At 40.8% G+C, this 16,459-nt stretch overlaps 1 protein-coding gene across 2 annotated transcripts in view; it reads left to right on the top strand.

Moving 5' to 3' along the window:
• The window catches only part of LOC141968243 (sphingosine-1-phosphate transporter SPNS2-like), a 136,496-nt gene that overhangs the window by 35,461 nt on the left and 84,576 nt on the right, over positions 1-16,459 (top strand). For both annotated transcript variants that reach the window (XR_012634826.1, XM_074922717.1), the window contains exon 2: positions 1,040-1,105. Coding sequence is in view for 1 of the 2 variants with exons in the window: in XM_074922717.1 (XP_074778818.1) it covers positions 1,040-1,105 (66 nt within the window). In the remaining variant the exon portion in view is untranslated. The remainder of the gene's footprint in view (positions 1-1,039; positions 1,106-16,459) is intronic.

Raw genomic sequence — 16,459 nt, forward strand, 5'->3', positions numbered from 1 at the left:
TTGGAGATTGCAGTTTCTTGATTTTAAAAAAGAAACATGCATATCCTCAGTTTTGGGGAAGACAATAGCCTAAATAAGAAATTCCCAGGTATTAAGAGAGCAACTGTCTTTGTTCCAGACCCGAGAAGTTGGAGTACAGTTTGTTTAGACCATAGACAAACTTTCAGGCATATGGATCTGGATCTGACACAACTGGACTGTCTACAGCTTGGCAAATGTGTGTCCCCCCAGATTAATTATAAAAGCTCTCTTGTGGGTTTTCCCTGTTGGCTAGATGATTACAAAAGCATGCCGGTTCACATGTACCTGACATTACATGCATTGGTATGTTTGATACCCAAGTGCTAAATCTAGCTGAATATGTAAATACTACAAAACCTGTTAATTTTGCTTATGCCAATTCATATATTGGGGGTTCAGGGAAGAGAGAAAGTTGATTCTGGTTTTGCTTGTAGTTGCTTTAAAGTTAAGTATTTTGTCACTTACCCACCTTTACTGAGCTATTTTAAATTTATTTTCTACATTTGTTTTGGAAATGAGAAGCCCCTCACAACTAGATAAATGTGAAAACATTCATCATTGCTCCTATCGATGTGTCATATCTCCTCCTAACAGAGGTTTGTTAAAACTTGTCTTGGATTCAATTTGTCTGTCTTGTCAAACCATTTGAATCACCTAAGGCATAGAATCCGTTTCCTTATTTTTTCTGTAAAATAACAGAAGGGATCTGGATTCTGCAGAAAACAAACGAAAAGAAAACACTGATGTTATTTAAGTAGAAAGACCAGTTTCTCATGTATGAGGATTTCATTCCCAAACTCTTTGCATGATGTTATGTCTGCCTACCTCTGCTATTATTGTAGTAGCCCAAAAGTATTGAGTGTGCATGTATAGAAAAGCAGCCAGTGTGCAAACTTTAGAAGTTATGTGTCTGAACTACTGGAATGTGAAGCTTTTCTGATGCTTCACAAAAGGTTTGAGCTGTATGTTTTTCAAATGCTGAAGGCACTGAGGTTATTTCTCTCTGGTTTTCTCGCAGGTGTGTTACTAGACATCCAGCAGCACTTTGGAGTCAAAGACAGTGGGGCTGGCTTATTACAGACAGGTAAGAGTATTTGTTTTTTCTCTGTTTTTTGTAACCTTCCTCTTCTCAGAAGGGTCCTTTCAGGTTTCTTCAGTTATGGCCCTTGGGCATATTGGCTGTGAAATATACTCCTACTAAGAAGACGAGTGAACATGAGGGATATTTTGGTTTTGATTTGCTGGTGAGCAGGAGATCAGGGCTCAGAATGACTTGAGTGTAGAATGGGCCAAAAGTAAACAAACTTAATGACATTATTCATGGCAACAAAATTCAAATAAGAGATGGCTACTTCCCCTACATCAGAAAACTCATGATAAAACAACAGCAGGATCCTGTTGTTCTCACTTCTCTTAACTCTAAGTTGGTAATAAGTGTGATGTATGATGCCCTGAATGTGCTCTACAGAGAATCTGCTGAATGTACAGTAATTGGGAGTACAGTGTGGCATGAAAATGTAAAACTCATCAGGACAAGTACCTGAGGATACAAACTGCAGGAAAGGCTAACAATCATTGCATTCATGGTAACTCATGGATTAACAATATCCCTATGATTTTGGTACTGTAGCTTCAGACATTTCTCTCCTTTTGTAAAGAAGGAGGATTACTGCAATTGTGATGTCCTTCTAATGTAGCAGACGTTTTAATGTTGCAGACATCTGCAGACAGAGCTGTAAAACCCCAGGGCAAATCCAGCTTTTCTGGCCTCTAGCCTTGAGGTGGTTTAGAGGAGTACCTTTGTCAATGGGCTGGATTTGATGACATTGAGTGGCAGTCTTATGTAGTTACGACAGCACATTCGATCTTTATGGAGAGTTGAAAGGACTAGCCAGAGAGCAAAAGCAGTATTTTAAGGGGAGAGACAGTCTGGTTTGGAAACTTCCTACAGAATTATTAGTTGGAGTCAGAAATTTGTGGTGCTGTGGTTGTCTTGTCACTGTCATCTGTCTGAGGGAACCACACTGGAACAATTACCTCTTTGAAAAAAATTAGAATTCAATTAGGATTAGAAATAGTGTGCCAGAAAGACATTTTTTTCCATGCTTTTTTTCTTATGCTACCACAGTGGATACCAAATGCCTGTCAGGAGCTTATCCATGAAACTGTAGCTGATAATAAACTGTATAAAATCATTCTTTGTTATCACACAAGAGGTGAGAATGTTCTGGAGCTCTGTCATTTGGTCTTTGATTTCAAACTATGTGAACCACTGCAGTATGTCCTCCTTTTTATTTTCTGCAACCCATGGCACATCATGGTCCTCATCTGGGATTGCAGCTTCTTGGTAATGTTGCAATACACACAATTAATAGCAGTTTGTATTAGGGCTTTCAAAATGCTCTCCTTGTGGGACAGCAGAGTTCAGCTAAGGGGATGTGTGCAGCACATGTCCAGAACAGAAGGCCTGAGCTTTACAAGTGTTAGGGATTGTAGGTAGCATCAGTCAGTTATGCCCAAAGTGGCACTGGTTGTCCATCAGGCTCTATTCTACAGCAAATATTTTTATTTATTTATTGTACTCAGAGGAACAGGTTCTCAGTATATCATTAGACTCGAAGTACCTTCAAGAAAATATTCTGGTTGAAAATGACATTTGCCAAAGCATATATTTAATCTTCATTCCCCTCAGTGGATGAAATTCTTCTGCAGATGATTTACTGACAACAAGTAAGAGCTAAGCTCCAACAGGGCATTTCATTTGTTAATTGGAAGAAATGTTATTTATTTCTCTAGCAAATGTACAAGGCATCTGAAAACAGCGTCACTGAGATATGCTGCAAGATTGCTGCTGTGTCGTGAGTTTTGTAACTAATAACTGTTGCTTTAAGAAAAGCAACATTTTTCTCTTGGTTTTTTTGCTGATCTGAAAACTGATGGCTTGACTTTGCCCCTGCAATATAGATAATAACATATTAATCACAGGGCCATTACAGGAAGAGAGTTCTCTCAAAATAAAACACCATTTCCTGTAAGTAAGGGTAGGGGCACGTAACCGAAAACTTATTAAGTGTATTACTTCAGGTTAACAAGTTTCTGTGTTGGCAGCTGGCCTATGGCCCATGTACCCTTAGCCCTGGTGAAATAAAACACGCTGGCCTAAGCCACCCTAAACAACACTACTTTTAATCTTTTGCCTCTTCTCCAAGTCTGACTCTCTAGATGTGCAAATTGGGAAAAATGGATGCAGAGTATAAAAGCATTTGACCAAGGTTGCAGAGGAAGCCTGTAGTACAGCTGGGACCAGGACTGAAGTCTCCCAGACCTCTACCTTGACCTTGAAGAGTTCCTTTGCAAACAGAGACAGAAATATCATTTTATTCCCAAGAGATGGTCCTGCTAACTAATTGAGTGATGTGAGACAAAAGACTGCTCATTCTGAATATGTCCTCTGAATAAAGAGTGGATTAGTCCTCAGGTTGTTAATCCTGCATCTAAATGAGGCCTAAATTAATTTACAATGTTAATGAGGGGGAGTGAAATGTAGTATTCACTGGCAGTTCATATCACTCATCAAATAGGCTTTAAAAAAAAATAAAGAAAATCCTTTTAACTAAGAAATAAGGCTGCACACAGCTTTAGGAAGAGATGGGCCTGAAATCTCAAACAGCAAGGGGAAAAGAAATCCACCAAAGGCAATGTATGACCCTGCATTCATACCATAACCTATTCTTTGCAGACACAGCCCATCTCATAGCACTCTCACTCCAAACATTCAAAAACCAATTCATACACACTCAGCTTCTGCTGCTCTCTCTCGAAAGCAAAGGTGAGTGGTTTCTTAGGAATTGCAAAGACAGGATTTGAATTTTTGTCCTCTTCTATATTAATCCCAAGATACAAGCTGCTCTTTGCTTGGGAAATATAATGAAAATTGGTTAGAGGGGCACTGTAACTCCTTGTACAGAGAAATCACAGGGACATTCCAGCCTCATCCATAATGGAAAGAAGCAGAACGTGGTAGTCTCTGCAGCAAGGATGCTGTGACAGCAAAGGACACACTGACAGATGGATCGCAATTTGCCTCTTGCCCAGTAGCGTTGTAGAGTAACAGTCATATATGCTGATTTCAGAGCCTCAGTTATCTCTTGATGATGCTATAATTCTGTGCCTTTCTTCCCATTTAAAGCACTACATACACACATATAAATGTCAGTTTGGTTCACTTAACTGTCCTACAGGTCTGCATCCAGGCTTTCTTATGCCTTTCATTTCTTAGTGACTGCTTTTCCCAGCTGGAGAAAGAATAATCCTGGCTGATCTCAAAAGGTGACAGAGCATCTTCTCGCCTACTTGAGCTGTACAGCTATGTTTTGCCAATTATCAGGCCTAGCATAAAGGACACAGCCAGCATAAAGATGAACCAATAACCAAATTGTATTTGATACAAAAGGGTCAGTACATGGGTGAACGCTGGGGATACAAACAAGTCAGATTATACATAATCGACATCAATCCCACTGACCCCAACAACGACACTGCATGACCAACAGTGGGTGGAATAAATGGTGAAATGTAGTCTCCCATAGAAGGGACAGGAGATGACTGAGTCAACAAGCCAAATACGTAAGACCAAGGAAGCCACACACTGAATCTCTACACAGCCCACATTTACAAAAGCCAGACCTGAGTGGAGCCCAGTCCCAGGGAGGCGGGAGGCCCTTCCCCAACAGGGAACTCTGCACAGGGCATCCACCTCACACACAGACACTGCCCCTCCTGCAAGGGGTCCCAGCTTTTATCCCTCAGTGGGACACCTGACCCTTGGTTACTCAATGTGGGACCCCTGGGGCTCAGTTACCCAATGGCTCTGTCTGCCAGGCCGGCACCACCCTGGAGGGAAGCCTAAAGGCAAACTCGCCCCCCCTTTGTGAAGGGCTGTGGGAATCACCCACATGTCAACCTTAATATGGGGCTTGGAGTTGAAACCTCAGCATTTCAAGCTGTAGTCAGTCAATACACTTCTAAGCCAAACCATACAAAAAGTCTTTCCTATGTGCAGAGTTAGGTAGGAGCAGCAATTTAGACTCGCCAAACTAAAGGCCTCTAAAAACACAAAGACTGAGAATACAGACAACGGGATTTGTAGACCTGCTTCTGAATAGCATTGTCCTTTGGTATATACTTAGACCACAGGAATGGTGCCGCAGTGTTGTAGTCTGGTTGTCACCAGATTTTTTCCCCTTCTTTCTTCAATTTGTGTGCTCTGTTGATCTTTCTGCTTTCCTTGCCCTTCGATTTATTTTACTTTTGTGTGTCTTGCCAGTGTCTGTTTGGTATTACAGAGCTCTAATAATAATAGTGCCTGGCTCTCAATGCAGTTTGTCTTTTGTAGATCTCGGGATGTTTTGTACAGGGAGGGATAATGAGACTTGCCCTTTTCTACAGATGGGGAAACCAAGAAAGCCAGATGGAAGAAATGACCTGCCCAAAGTCACACAGCGGGTCTGGGGCAGAGCCAGGATGAGAACTGCCGCCCAGTTCCTGAACACACAGCATTCAACTAGGTTAATGCTTAGACCCAGAGATTTGGTCCTTCTTAATGGGCACCTTAATCTTCTTGCCTAGGCAGCTCAAGCTCAGGGGAAGGTACATGAAATTGGGGACTTCTGCAAGTGGAAACTGTGAGGCATGAAACAGAAGGCATGGCAAGAATTCTGTTGAAACACAGAGGGGAAAAGTGTCTGTTTGCAGAGAGAGCATAGGGATGTCATTAGAGGAAACCCTGGTAACCAAAAGTTTGTACCATAAGGTCAGAAGAAGGAAGTGTAAGGAAGTGAGAGATCTGGAAGGACTCATTAAAGGTGAATAATCATGGATAACTGGGCCTTTGAAAGAACTTGTCTCTTCTCACGTGGAGAGATGGGCATTTTCCCAAACGCCTGTCAGCCTCTGGTTTCCCAGGAAGCCTAGCCAATGCCAGGTACTTTCTTAAGTCTTGTGGGCTCATTTTTCCTGTAAGGGTCAATTCCAACTAAAACCTCTGTTTGAAAAGTGAAACCTTTGCCTACCTGAGTTCCCCTGTCTCTTGAGCCAACCTAGTGTAACCTCATACTAGATTGCAACCTTGCAAATATGTTAGCAACTCTGGTGTGCTGTGATTGTACCAAGTGATCTATAAGCATGTGCAATGAGTAGAGACTTGAAATAGTGGGGTGCAATAATGGGATAAATCAGACTTGCTAAATTGTTTTTTTCTTTCAACTCCCTTTGACTTCCATCTCCTTGTCCTTGGTTTATGATGACAGCCTATACTGCTCTGACATTATTTATTTATTCCACCCAGTGACCACCTCCTCTGGATGCTAACCTTGAATATGTGTATATTACATGAGTTGCAGGTGCTGCATGTTTCTTTTCTACCATCTGCTTCTACCTGAATAGATACTGTCTTGCTCATCATCTGTGCTATGCATAACTGAATCAAATCTTCATCTTTCACTTCCTGCTACACCTGCTTAACCGTTCTTCTTGCTAGAACAGAGGAGCTCATATTCTAGACGCTTTTCTGTTTTCTGTTTAAAATCCCTGGGCTTTCCTTTTGGGTGAATGACTTCTTATACCAGAGCACCTCCCAAGGCCCTGGTATCTAGGTGTCCAGTCCAGAAGGTGAGACAGAATGCATAGTAGTTGCTGCTCTTATGCAAATGGTTTGGACCATCATGAACTACTCAGAGCAGGTCACGCCATCTTCCCTTCCCCCAACTATGCTAAGCATTCTTCAATCCAGGTTACTTCTCTTGCAATCAGGGGCTCTGAATGCCAGGGGAAGGTGGAGCTTTCTTTCTGCCAGAAGGAGATTGTCTAAGTCATATCAACAAGCAAAACCTTTTTCCCCATTTCCTCCTCCATACCTGATTTTGTGTCATTTTTTTCTGAACTTCTCCAGCCTTCTGAAGCATGCTGCTGATCTAGGGATTAAACAGTTTGTATAGGACTTTGTATAGTTTAAGCAATAAAGATGAAAAACAGGGCTCTGCGTTCAGTGTGCCTTGATTAATGTTGTGACAAGGGTAGGTCTTTTACTTATCAAGGAAGAGTGAGATAGTCCAGAGCTTGATTATTTCCCGCGTAAATCCTTTACAAGTTCCGACAGTCCTTTTTTCCTGTGTGCTAGAATGGTATCTGATATGCTAAGAAGTCATGGCAATTTGAGCATCTGATTCATGAAAACAGTTAAGCCTATTTGGAAATCCCTCTGCGATCAAGAATGAAAGTATTTTCTCGAATCAGTGAGCAAGTTATAGGAAGATGTGTTTGTGCCCTAGCCCAGTCCTCCATACACCAAGAACCAAACTATAAAAATGCTGTTTACAGTGTGAACTCTCACTGGGCAGCCCTAGATTGCAAAGTAAAGAATCTTTGGTGGGGGAGAAGGGGCAGGGAAGGGAGGGGAAGGTGTCTTTGCCTCCTGCTGATAGGTGGTAAATGCTTGAGCAAGTGTTGCACTTTGTCTTTTTACTGTATGTGTCAGCAAGTGAGTGCAGGCTACTAGAACAGGGAAACTCTTCAGACTGGCTTGCCTTCATTAATATCTTGATTTTATGAATACTGCATGGCCACTGAGACAACAATTCATTTTCCTATCCTATTTCCTGCTTTGCAGAAGGAAAGTTTGTCCTAACTATTGGCCTTTCAGACCAGGGCAGGTACTTGGTTTGGTTGTTGCAAAACAAACTTGCACTTGTGCTGCCTGTGGCACGTCTGTTCTGTAAGCAGATATTGGCCTATTTTCCCTTAGGCTGTAACTCAAGAACCTCTTGCCAAGGTTGTGTTCACTTCTGTAATTTATAATAATAATGAGGGGAAAGATTTTCCACAGGTTTTAGAGAAGTAGTTATCATTCCACCCAAAGTCCTAACAGTTTTTAACATAGCCTGTCCATCTCCCCCTGCACACGTTCCTCAAACCTCAGAATTTAATTCAAACTCTTTGTAGTGGAAGATGGGATTTTTATTGGTATTGTGTAATTATTTTAACCAACAACTTCCTCTTAATACCAGCTATGCATTCGCACGTAGCAGGCATGTGCCCTGTATTGTGTGTTTCATGCACGGATAGTTCAGAAAGGCTAGTCTTGCCACCTTTGGTTTTTTTCATGAACATCACATTTGGAATTTTGAAAGAGGGAGATGAACATTTGAGTTACATAAGAGTTATTTTAATGCCATTATTAGACATCTAATAGGTACCAGTTGCTGGAAGAGAGGTATGTACTTATATTCAGTACCTCACAAGTAGCTTACATTTTTTTATTCCGCCTCTGCAGTGATATTAAAAGCTTTTGCTAGTAAGTGGAAAACCTGCTTAGCTTTAATTCTTGCTTTTCACTGAGTCTCTAAGTTTAATTTTCAATTGTGGTGACCAGAGGAGTGTTTGTATATGGTCTAAATCAGAAGGAGCCCTATATTTCTTTTCTGTACCCTGATCTAGATCTGTGCATACAGCTGCTACCGATACCTACTGGGCCCAATTTAAGGCAAGTGTTAGCCCAGAGGGGAATTTTTTTTGCCTTTTTAAGGGAAGTTGGGTTGGTGTCTTCTAAGAACTGGGAGTGAGAAAATAGAACACTTTGTATATTTAATATACTTCATCCCAGGGGAACCATAAGTATTCTCTCTTAAAAGATTTATTTTAAGATTGTTTTGGTTTTGTCTTGCCTCCCACACCTGAAGAACTCTAATTTTCTTAGAGCACAAAGCTACAGTTCCGCAGGGTAACATGCTGTGTTGTGAAAAATATAAGCAGCTATATTCATACAGGGATCTGAGATCAGGTGATGAAAAAGTCAGGCTTGGTCTGTGCTCCCTGGGAGATTTCCAAGTTAATATAGTATAGTTGGAAGCATTGCTGTTGGAGGAGGTGTTTGATTTGAGAGAGACATCATTTGGATAAATGAAATAATCTTGACAGAGTGTGAAGCAGCTCTGGAGCGCTGAAGGTAGTGTCTTGCAATGAAGCAAGAGCACTGCTGTTACTTGTTGTAATACTGCAGGCATTTGGTAGACTCTGGTAGTACCAGGGTGGTTTTGTAGTAGTGGGAATGCTGGGGTCCTGGACCAGCCCCATGGGATTGTTTTGGTTCTCTAATGTGTCCTGAGTTCCAGGTGGCTTTTGCTCCAAACCAGTGCTTCTCAAACCTTTTGGGCTGAGTGACGGACCACTCTGCATCTTGACAATCAAATTTTTATAGTGATTTACCATCAGATCACCATAAAAGTAATATTGCTGTGTGGTTGGCTGTAAAAAAAATGCTGTTACCTTGTGAAACGCAACTTTGGGAACCATGGCCTTTAGGTGTTATAAGCTGCTGAAACAGGTGGTGGTTTCCAGGCAGAAGCAAATACATTTCAGTACAGGTTGCAGAGATTCCTGTGCATGGAGCCATGCACACTTGAGAAGGAGTGACTCATTTGTAGACACATATACCTGGCTTTGAAAATGAATTCCAGGACATCAGTTACGTAAAAAGTGCACATTCCTCATGGTATTCAGTAGTGCAACCAGCCTGCAGAACTAGATTCCAATTAACACAAGTAAGTCTGAATTGCATGAATGCTGTGTGGTTACACCAATTCAGAAGAACTCTCCTTAACCCCAATATGTGCATGAATTCCAGGATTTTTCTTGTATGCTCATGTAAGGTTATAGAGCAAAGACCAATTTTTTTGCTTAGATTATGCTAGAAACTTGGTTTTGGAGGGAAAATATTACTGACCATAGTCCATTACTTACCCCAATTCAAAGTTAGTTCTCACCAAAAAAATGTAAATATACATAAACATTTTTTGCTAAAACTCCTTTCAGTTGTTTTTGAGTTTTAGTCAAATCACTGAGGATGGTTTAGGTTTTTAAATCTCAGATGAAAAACAGTTATTTTATGGGATGAATAGGGGGAGGAGGGGTTCACACACTTTCTTGTGTTGTTTGCTGCTGAAAGCAGGGAAGTGCTTTGGTTTTCAGTGGAAAGTATGTTTCCAGGGAAAGTTCAGTTGTGACTTCTTTTATTCCCTCACTCATATGTCAGGTTATTGTTAATTAAACATTTGGACAGTTTTGACCATTTCTTCCTTCCAACCTTTTCAGCCACTAATGTTTACAGAAGCGAGATTTATTTTTCATATTCTCCTACTTCATCATTGTCCTTGTTCTTTGTAGATGAGCTGAACTGGAGGTGGCAACTCTATTTTATTCTTTTGGGGGATAGTAGTGTTGAACTAAGAACATGAATAGTCAATATGCCTTTCCTGCAAAGAGTTGCCTTAAACAACTAAGAAGTTATAATAACTTTAACCTCCTTATTTGGAGCTACACTGATTTTAACTGGATGGTTACAATGAATTAGTATTGGGGTAGGCTTGAAAGTGAATTAGGGCAGCAGTATGAGTAAAGCAGTTTGAGTTTTGATTTCTTTTTACAATTCTGCTGATGGCACTGGCCAAGGTACTCTCTTCTCTGGGTTTCTCCCCTGTTCTCTTTCCCCTCTAGATCATCAGTTTGTAGAGGCAAGGCGATCACCTACCCTGTAAGCCTGTGATGAAGTGCTTGTTAAAACTGACCTTGTTATGAATTTTGGCTGAGTGAAATTTTCAGGGTATGATTTGTCTGTCTGGTGTTTGTTGGGGGGGTTAGATTTGTTTTGCTTTATTTTGTTTTCATTGAAGGATGTTTGAAATATGCTCCAAAGTCTTTGTTTTTAATTCTGCCTTAATCACAGTTACTGGTTTTATCCTTGCCTCTACCTTGCCTGGGATCTGAGTGGTCCTGATCACCAGATCAATTGATGGTGTTAGCTGTCAGCTCCATGCTTGTACTTTCAGCATCACATGATTTTGTCCAACTACCTGGCAATATAAAAAACAGTAAAAGTGCCTGAGTGCCCTTGGCCACACCTTTTGAGCACGAGAAATCACTGACAAACTCTGACAAAGAAAGGTACTATTTTATGAGAGCCTTTGTGTCTAGAATGAGTCATATAAAAAAGATGGGTGAGTTAAAGAATAACTTTGCCACAAAAAAAAAAGCTGGTTTTTTTTGGCTTACTCTGGAATGTGCATGGTGCTTTAGATATCCATGTGCCATTGAACTGAGTTGTATTCAATTGAAGCATATGGGCTGTTTTTAAAAGCAGCCTTCCGTTTTACAGGTGTAGTTTAGGATCTATAAATACTTAACTTACTAATTGTGCCTGCAAATCAAAGTAGTTAAGTGGCACTAATTCCACCAGCAAAATTGCTCCCAGGGTAAATTGCAAGCTCAAAATTAGTGAGTGAGTTGAGGATACTTTAAAAACCTGATACTAAAAATAGATATTATTTCAGAGGGCTGATGTAAAGAGTTATAATAGTGAGAACCATGCAAGTGTTTGACTAGATAAATTGATCTCCCTTATCAAGCTTCTTGAAGGTAAAATTACAGAACAGGAACATGAAAAGGTCTCATGATTTTTGCTGTTTCGGTCTGTGTCCATCGTTGTCCATCTTGTGTCCCTCTCCCCATTTTGTTTTTAAATTGACATCTTCCACCATCAAAATACTGCCCATATGATGTCCCACACACAGGGGTTCACAGGAGCACTGCTGAAATGGATAAATCTGAGGTACTACTCTGTTTTTATAGCTCACAATGCTGAAACTGTCATCAGCCATGTGGTTGCTTTTGTTTAGTCATATGGGCCTAGAAAGATCTGTGTCTAAGGGTTATTTTCTTGCATTTCTTATAAAATGTGATGAGATCTCCTTTTAAAGAAACCTACTTCTTCAAGATGTTTAGCTTCACTAGAATCTGTCACAATCTGTCAAAACACCAGCCTTGCAAGTTGGCTATTATCTTGAAGGTACTTGGAGTTTGTTGGCTACAGAATCACTGTCAAGGGATGGATGTTTTGGATGTGGATACAATAAGTGGAATCTAGTGGACTAGTGCCCTGCTCTGGTTCTTGTGCTGTCCAGTGTCCTGGGCCCTTAGTTATTAGTCTGCAAAATCTGTTGTTCGCAGGGGACATTGGGGTTTGGGAATGTGAAGTGAAACACAGTTGAGTATGCTTTGGAAACACGACCTTCCAGCTCCTCACGAGACCAGTGAGGCTAAATTCACAAATGTGTGTCTGACCTGCTGATGGGTGAGGTCTTTAAGCTCCACTGTGGCGTGGGTCTGCACAGTGCCCTGCCTCCATTAGCTGGCATCACCAGCCAAGAAGTGCAGATGGTTTCATTTCTGTTTTACCCATCTGGAACCTTCAGTTATTTCCAGCTTTTTGGTTAACATAACAATCACGCTGCTTGCTAACTGCTTTGAAACCCATGGATGTAATAATGCAGCAAATTATTAGCAAGTATGGTACAAAATATGCCGTATTTGGGGAGGAGGGTAGCAAGACAAAGAGAAAATATAAAAAGAAAATATTTCAGGATAAAAATGTGTAAAGAGAGAACAGATTTTCCTGAAAAGCAAGTTGTCCAAAGTTGCCCTTATTCCCATTGAGGATGTTTTAGGGCAGCAAAGGTAATAATACAGGATATTATACAATGGATGTTGAATTTTCACTAAAAGCTCCCCAGTGAGATATTCCTACCATCTGCTAATGTTATACTTTCCAATGACTTGGACAATACAGTATAGGACACACTGAGCTGAGAAATGTTTGCATTGTGTATAAAAAACATGCTAATTTTCCTTGTTTGTACTTCTTGAACTTGTTCTTTATGGATTCACAGTGCAGACTCCATTGTCTGATCACCAGACAGATAAACTTCTGGCAACACCATGACAAGTTTTCCCCCAAGGTTCAGTTTTCAGCTGTATAGGACTGCTAATACCAAATCTCAGCTGGCATCTTGGGACACGGGCGATGGTGTGGTCTCTAGGGAGGGGAATGGAATAGGTGCTGAACACAAACTGACTTCAGATGTGCCATTGGTCAGACATCAGTCTCACTTTCTACATATTTAGGCCTGATTGAAATGGGCTTTTCTAATACGTTAACAATCCCTGGATTCACCAAATATTGTCTTTCCTTTTCTCTATTAATGCAGTTGATGACGCATGAAGGCATTGCATTTGCAAACCTTGTGCACCGCAGTATTCATTTCAGTATATTGTTTTCCAGTAGTACTCATTCTACCAGAAAGATACTAGTCAGAAGAATTTTAAAATGAGGGATTATTTAACACAGGGTCTGGTCATGCACCGTGGCTATTGAAACTACTTGTAACCCTGAGATCTTTTACAGAGGTCATGTTCTTTTATCCACAAGATGCAAGTTTATTTGCAAAGCTTACTCCTGGAGTAACAGTTCAACTTGGTATTAAAGTGTTTTTGCAAGTGGTGGATGACACTTTGGAAATTCATGTAGGTGATAATTTTAAAAATAACAACTGTAAGGCAGACAGAGACTCGATTAATTCTCCAGTGTAGTTATGATCTTTTCCCTTTTACACACCATGGCAAATTAAACATTGGGATATGCCAGTATTTCAACAATTTCCTTAAATGAATTTATTCCTTTTTGAAGGCCACCCAGCCACTCTGAAACAATTGCTTTTTCTCTAAATTGCCATTTATAACAGCAAGAGGCAAAAGCATTTCTAAATACTGCCAGCAAAATTGAATCTGCAAATAGTTTGTTGAATATCACTAGCCACTTACAATTATGAGAGAGGCTTCCTTACATACTCTGTGATCCCTCTGCATTGTAGGATGAAGACTGCTTGTCGTTGTAGGTGTTTATTTGTGGCCTGCTGTTTGTTCATCTCTCTTGTCCTACTAGTCAATACATAATTACAAATTGCAGTTGATAGCAATGTTTCTTTGTGTTTACTTTGTGGTGCAGAAGCCTATTGAAATGTTGCAGGCATTTGAAAAAGTAGATGGATAAGCCTGTGGCTCTGTACCCTGACAGAGGGTTGTTAAGTGCTAGTGGGCATCGTGTGGAATTGCATAGGAAGTAAGAAGTATTTATGACTCCTATCCTGTGCTCACAACATGACACTTCCTCTAAAGCGGGCTGGACACGCAGAGCTGTGGGAGTTGAGGGTGTTCTGGATGTCCTAAGATCATGTTCTTGACATCTCTGGCTCGCAAGAGGATCTTTTTAGGGGCTTGGGGTTTGGTGCGTGTCTGGAAAGCCCGTCTCTTGCAGTTTAGATGCCAGTCCCTAAGAGAAGCATAGGTAGAGTTACCTGATGTACCTTAACAGTAAGAGAAAGCAGCATGGTCACTCCTGAGGGGCTAGAACCTTGTTTTCTCCTAAAGGTAGATCTTGCTGTCTGGCACATCCAGACTCCTTTGTGACCACCTCTGTAATGTTAATCAGCCTAGGCTACTAGTTCAGTGTTTTATTTCCTGGCCCTTGCAGCTACTGGTGAATTGTTTCTGTCTAAACATGCAGTGTCTGTGTCTGTGCAAGTGTAATGACTGGGGTAATAAAACAAGTAAGAATTAGTTCAGAGTACAGGGTAAGTGCAAGTGCAGATGGTTCCTTCCTTGCTTTTAAAGAATCTGTGACTCAGAATGAAACTAGACAGCAAGTGCATTTACGCACACAGCTCTCGGCCAGTGTGTCTAGTCCAATCCAGCAGCCAGCCTCAGCCCTGGTGTGTATTCACATTTTGTCTTCACATGCACGCCCTTCACTTCCTTCTTACAGGAGTAATTTTTAAATATAATCTGTATTATTAATTTGCTTGTTCTTAAAAATAGGGAGGGGGGTAATGTAAAAGCACATAAAGTAATGAACATCTAGAAAAGGTAGGGGGGGTGTTTTTCTTATGTTTTCTTCATAATGCAGAAACAATCAGTACAGGTCAGTTTGCTGGAAAGCACTCCAGAAACTGTAACGGTGAACAGTTAGCTGGTGGAAATGAATGCGACGAGTGTTGTCAGGGCCAGAGCTTAGAAGACCAGATCTTTATGTGGACAGCATATTATAATTCTTGGAAGGGCTTAAGCCAGCCTCTGGGTAATTCAGCTGCATGTGTAGGAATTTTATGTACTTTCCTCGGAAGGATCTGATTGCTGTCACTGTCACAGGATGCAAGACTACATGGTTCTCTGATCTGTTGCCATTGTTCTCATGTTCTTATGAAGTAGTCTCCTGAGGTTACATGAAAGATCTTTTCTTGGGGGACTTATTATTTATTCACTGCCAATGCTTTAAGCAGAAAGATGGACACCACTGTTAAGGAGAAACTGTGAGGGTCCATCGAGAGATGCTTTCTCTCCTTCTGTGTTGCTGCTTTGAATTGAAACCCAGTCAGCAGTACAGAAATTCCCTCTGTAAAATTAGTGTGGTTTTGGTCCAGTCCCTAATGGGTGGTAGCAAGAGCTGTCATTGCATGAGACACTATTATATTTTATAGGCAACTCAGAAAAAAGTAGGCAATTGAGCAGAACAAAATGCTGAAATTCCCTCTGTGACCAGCAAGCAGGTTTTTAGAAGTAAGTTTGGTGGGCAGTGTTATGAAATTGATGTGTTTCCTCCACAAATAAATGTGATGCTATCTCTACCAAGCACTAACATCCCTGTGAGGGAGGGGAAAGTTGGAGGAAAACCTTTGAGGATAATAAGACAATCCCGGGCTCTTGGGTTAGCATCAAACAAAAGCAATTACCCACAGCTGCTTTTACATCCATATTTTCTGTGGATTTTAGCCTATTCCCATTCCACAGTGTTCTCTATTCCTAAAAGAGTGAATTAGCATAAGGCTGCAGATGGCAGGATTTTAAGAGCAATACCCCTTGTTGGTGCTGCCTGCATCTTGGAGCGAGTGAATAAAAATCAGATATTTCAGATGTCCTCTTGAAGTTCTTCTGATAAGAGGTAATGTATTTTCATCCCTTAGAATTCAGCTTAATCTGACAGATGTTTGCCTTCCTCCAGATAACTAGAGGCAGGCAGCATAAAACCAGGGTGAAGTTAGTCTGTTTAAAAATTTAGAAAGATCTGAACTGACCTCTGTGAAGGAAGTTAGCTACAATACACAGAGATGAATCAGCATTTTTTCCTTTCAGATTCATAATTTTCTTAGTTACTGAGGTTTTATTGATTTTAAAAGATGCCATTTTCCCGATCTGCTAAAAGCACTCTTGAAGATGCATGGCTTGAATTGGAAAGGTAACAATTTTGCAGAAGAATGGTGAGAAAGGAATTTGCTTACCAAACCCTGACACACTTTTATTTGCATGTGTACAAACGCACGTTGTGAATATGATACCTTGTCCTTTCCTGTCCAGACATTGATGCTCTACTCCTGCACTTGTATGGTAATACCGAAGCAGGATCTGGAGTGCCCTGAAGGTCTCTCATAAACCCCAAAGCGTTTCCTGTCCATTTGCCCTGTGTTTACACGCTTTTCTGAGCAATTTCTGGAACATGAAT

The sequence above is a fragment of the Athene noctua genome, chromosome 19, assembly GCF_965140245.1.
Source record: "Athene noctua chromosome 19, bAthNoc1.hap1.1, whole genome shotgun sequence".
Lineage (NCBI taxonomy): Eukaryota > Metazoa > Chordata > Aves > Strigiformes > Strigidae > Athene > Athene noctua.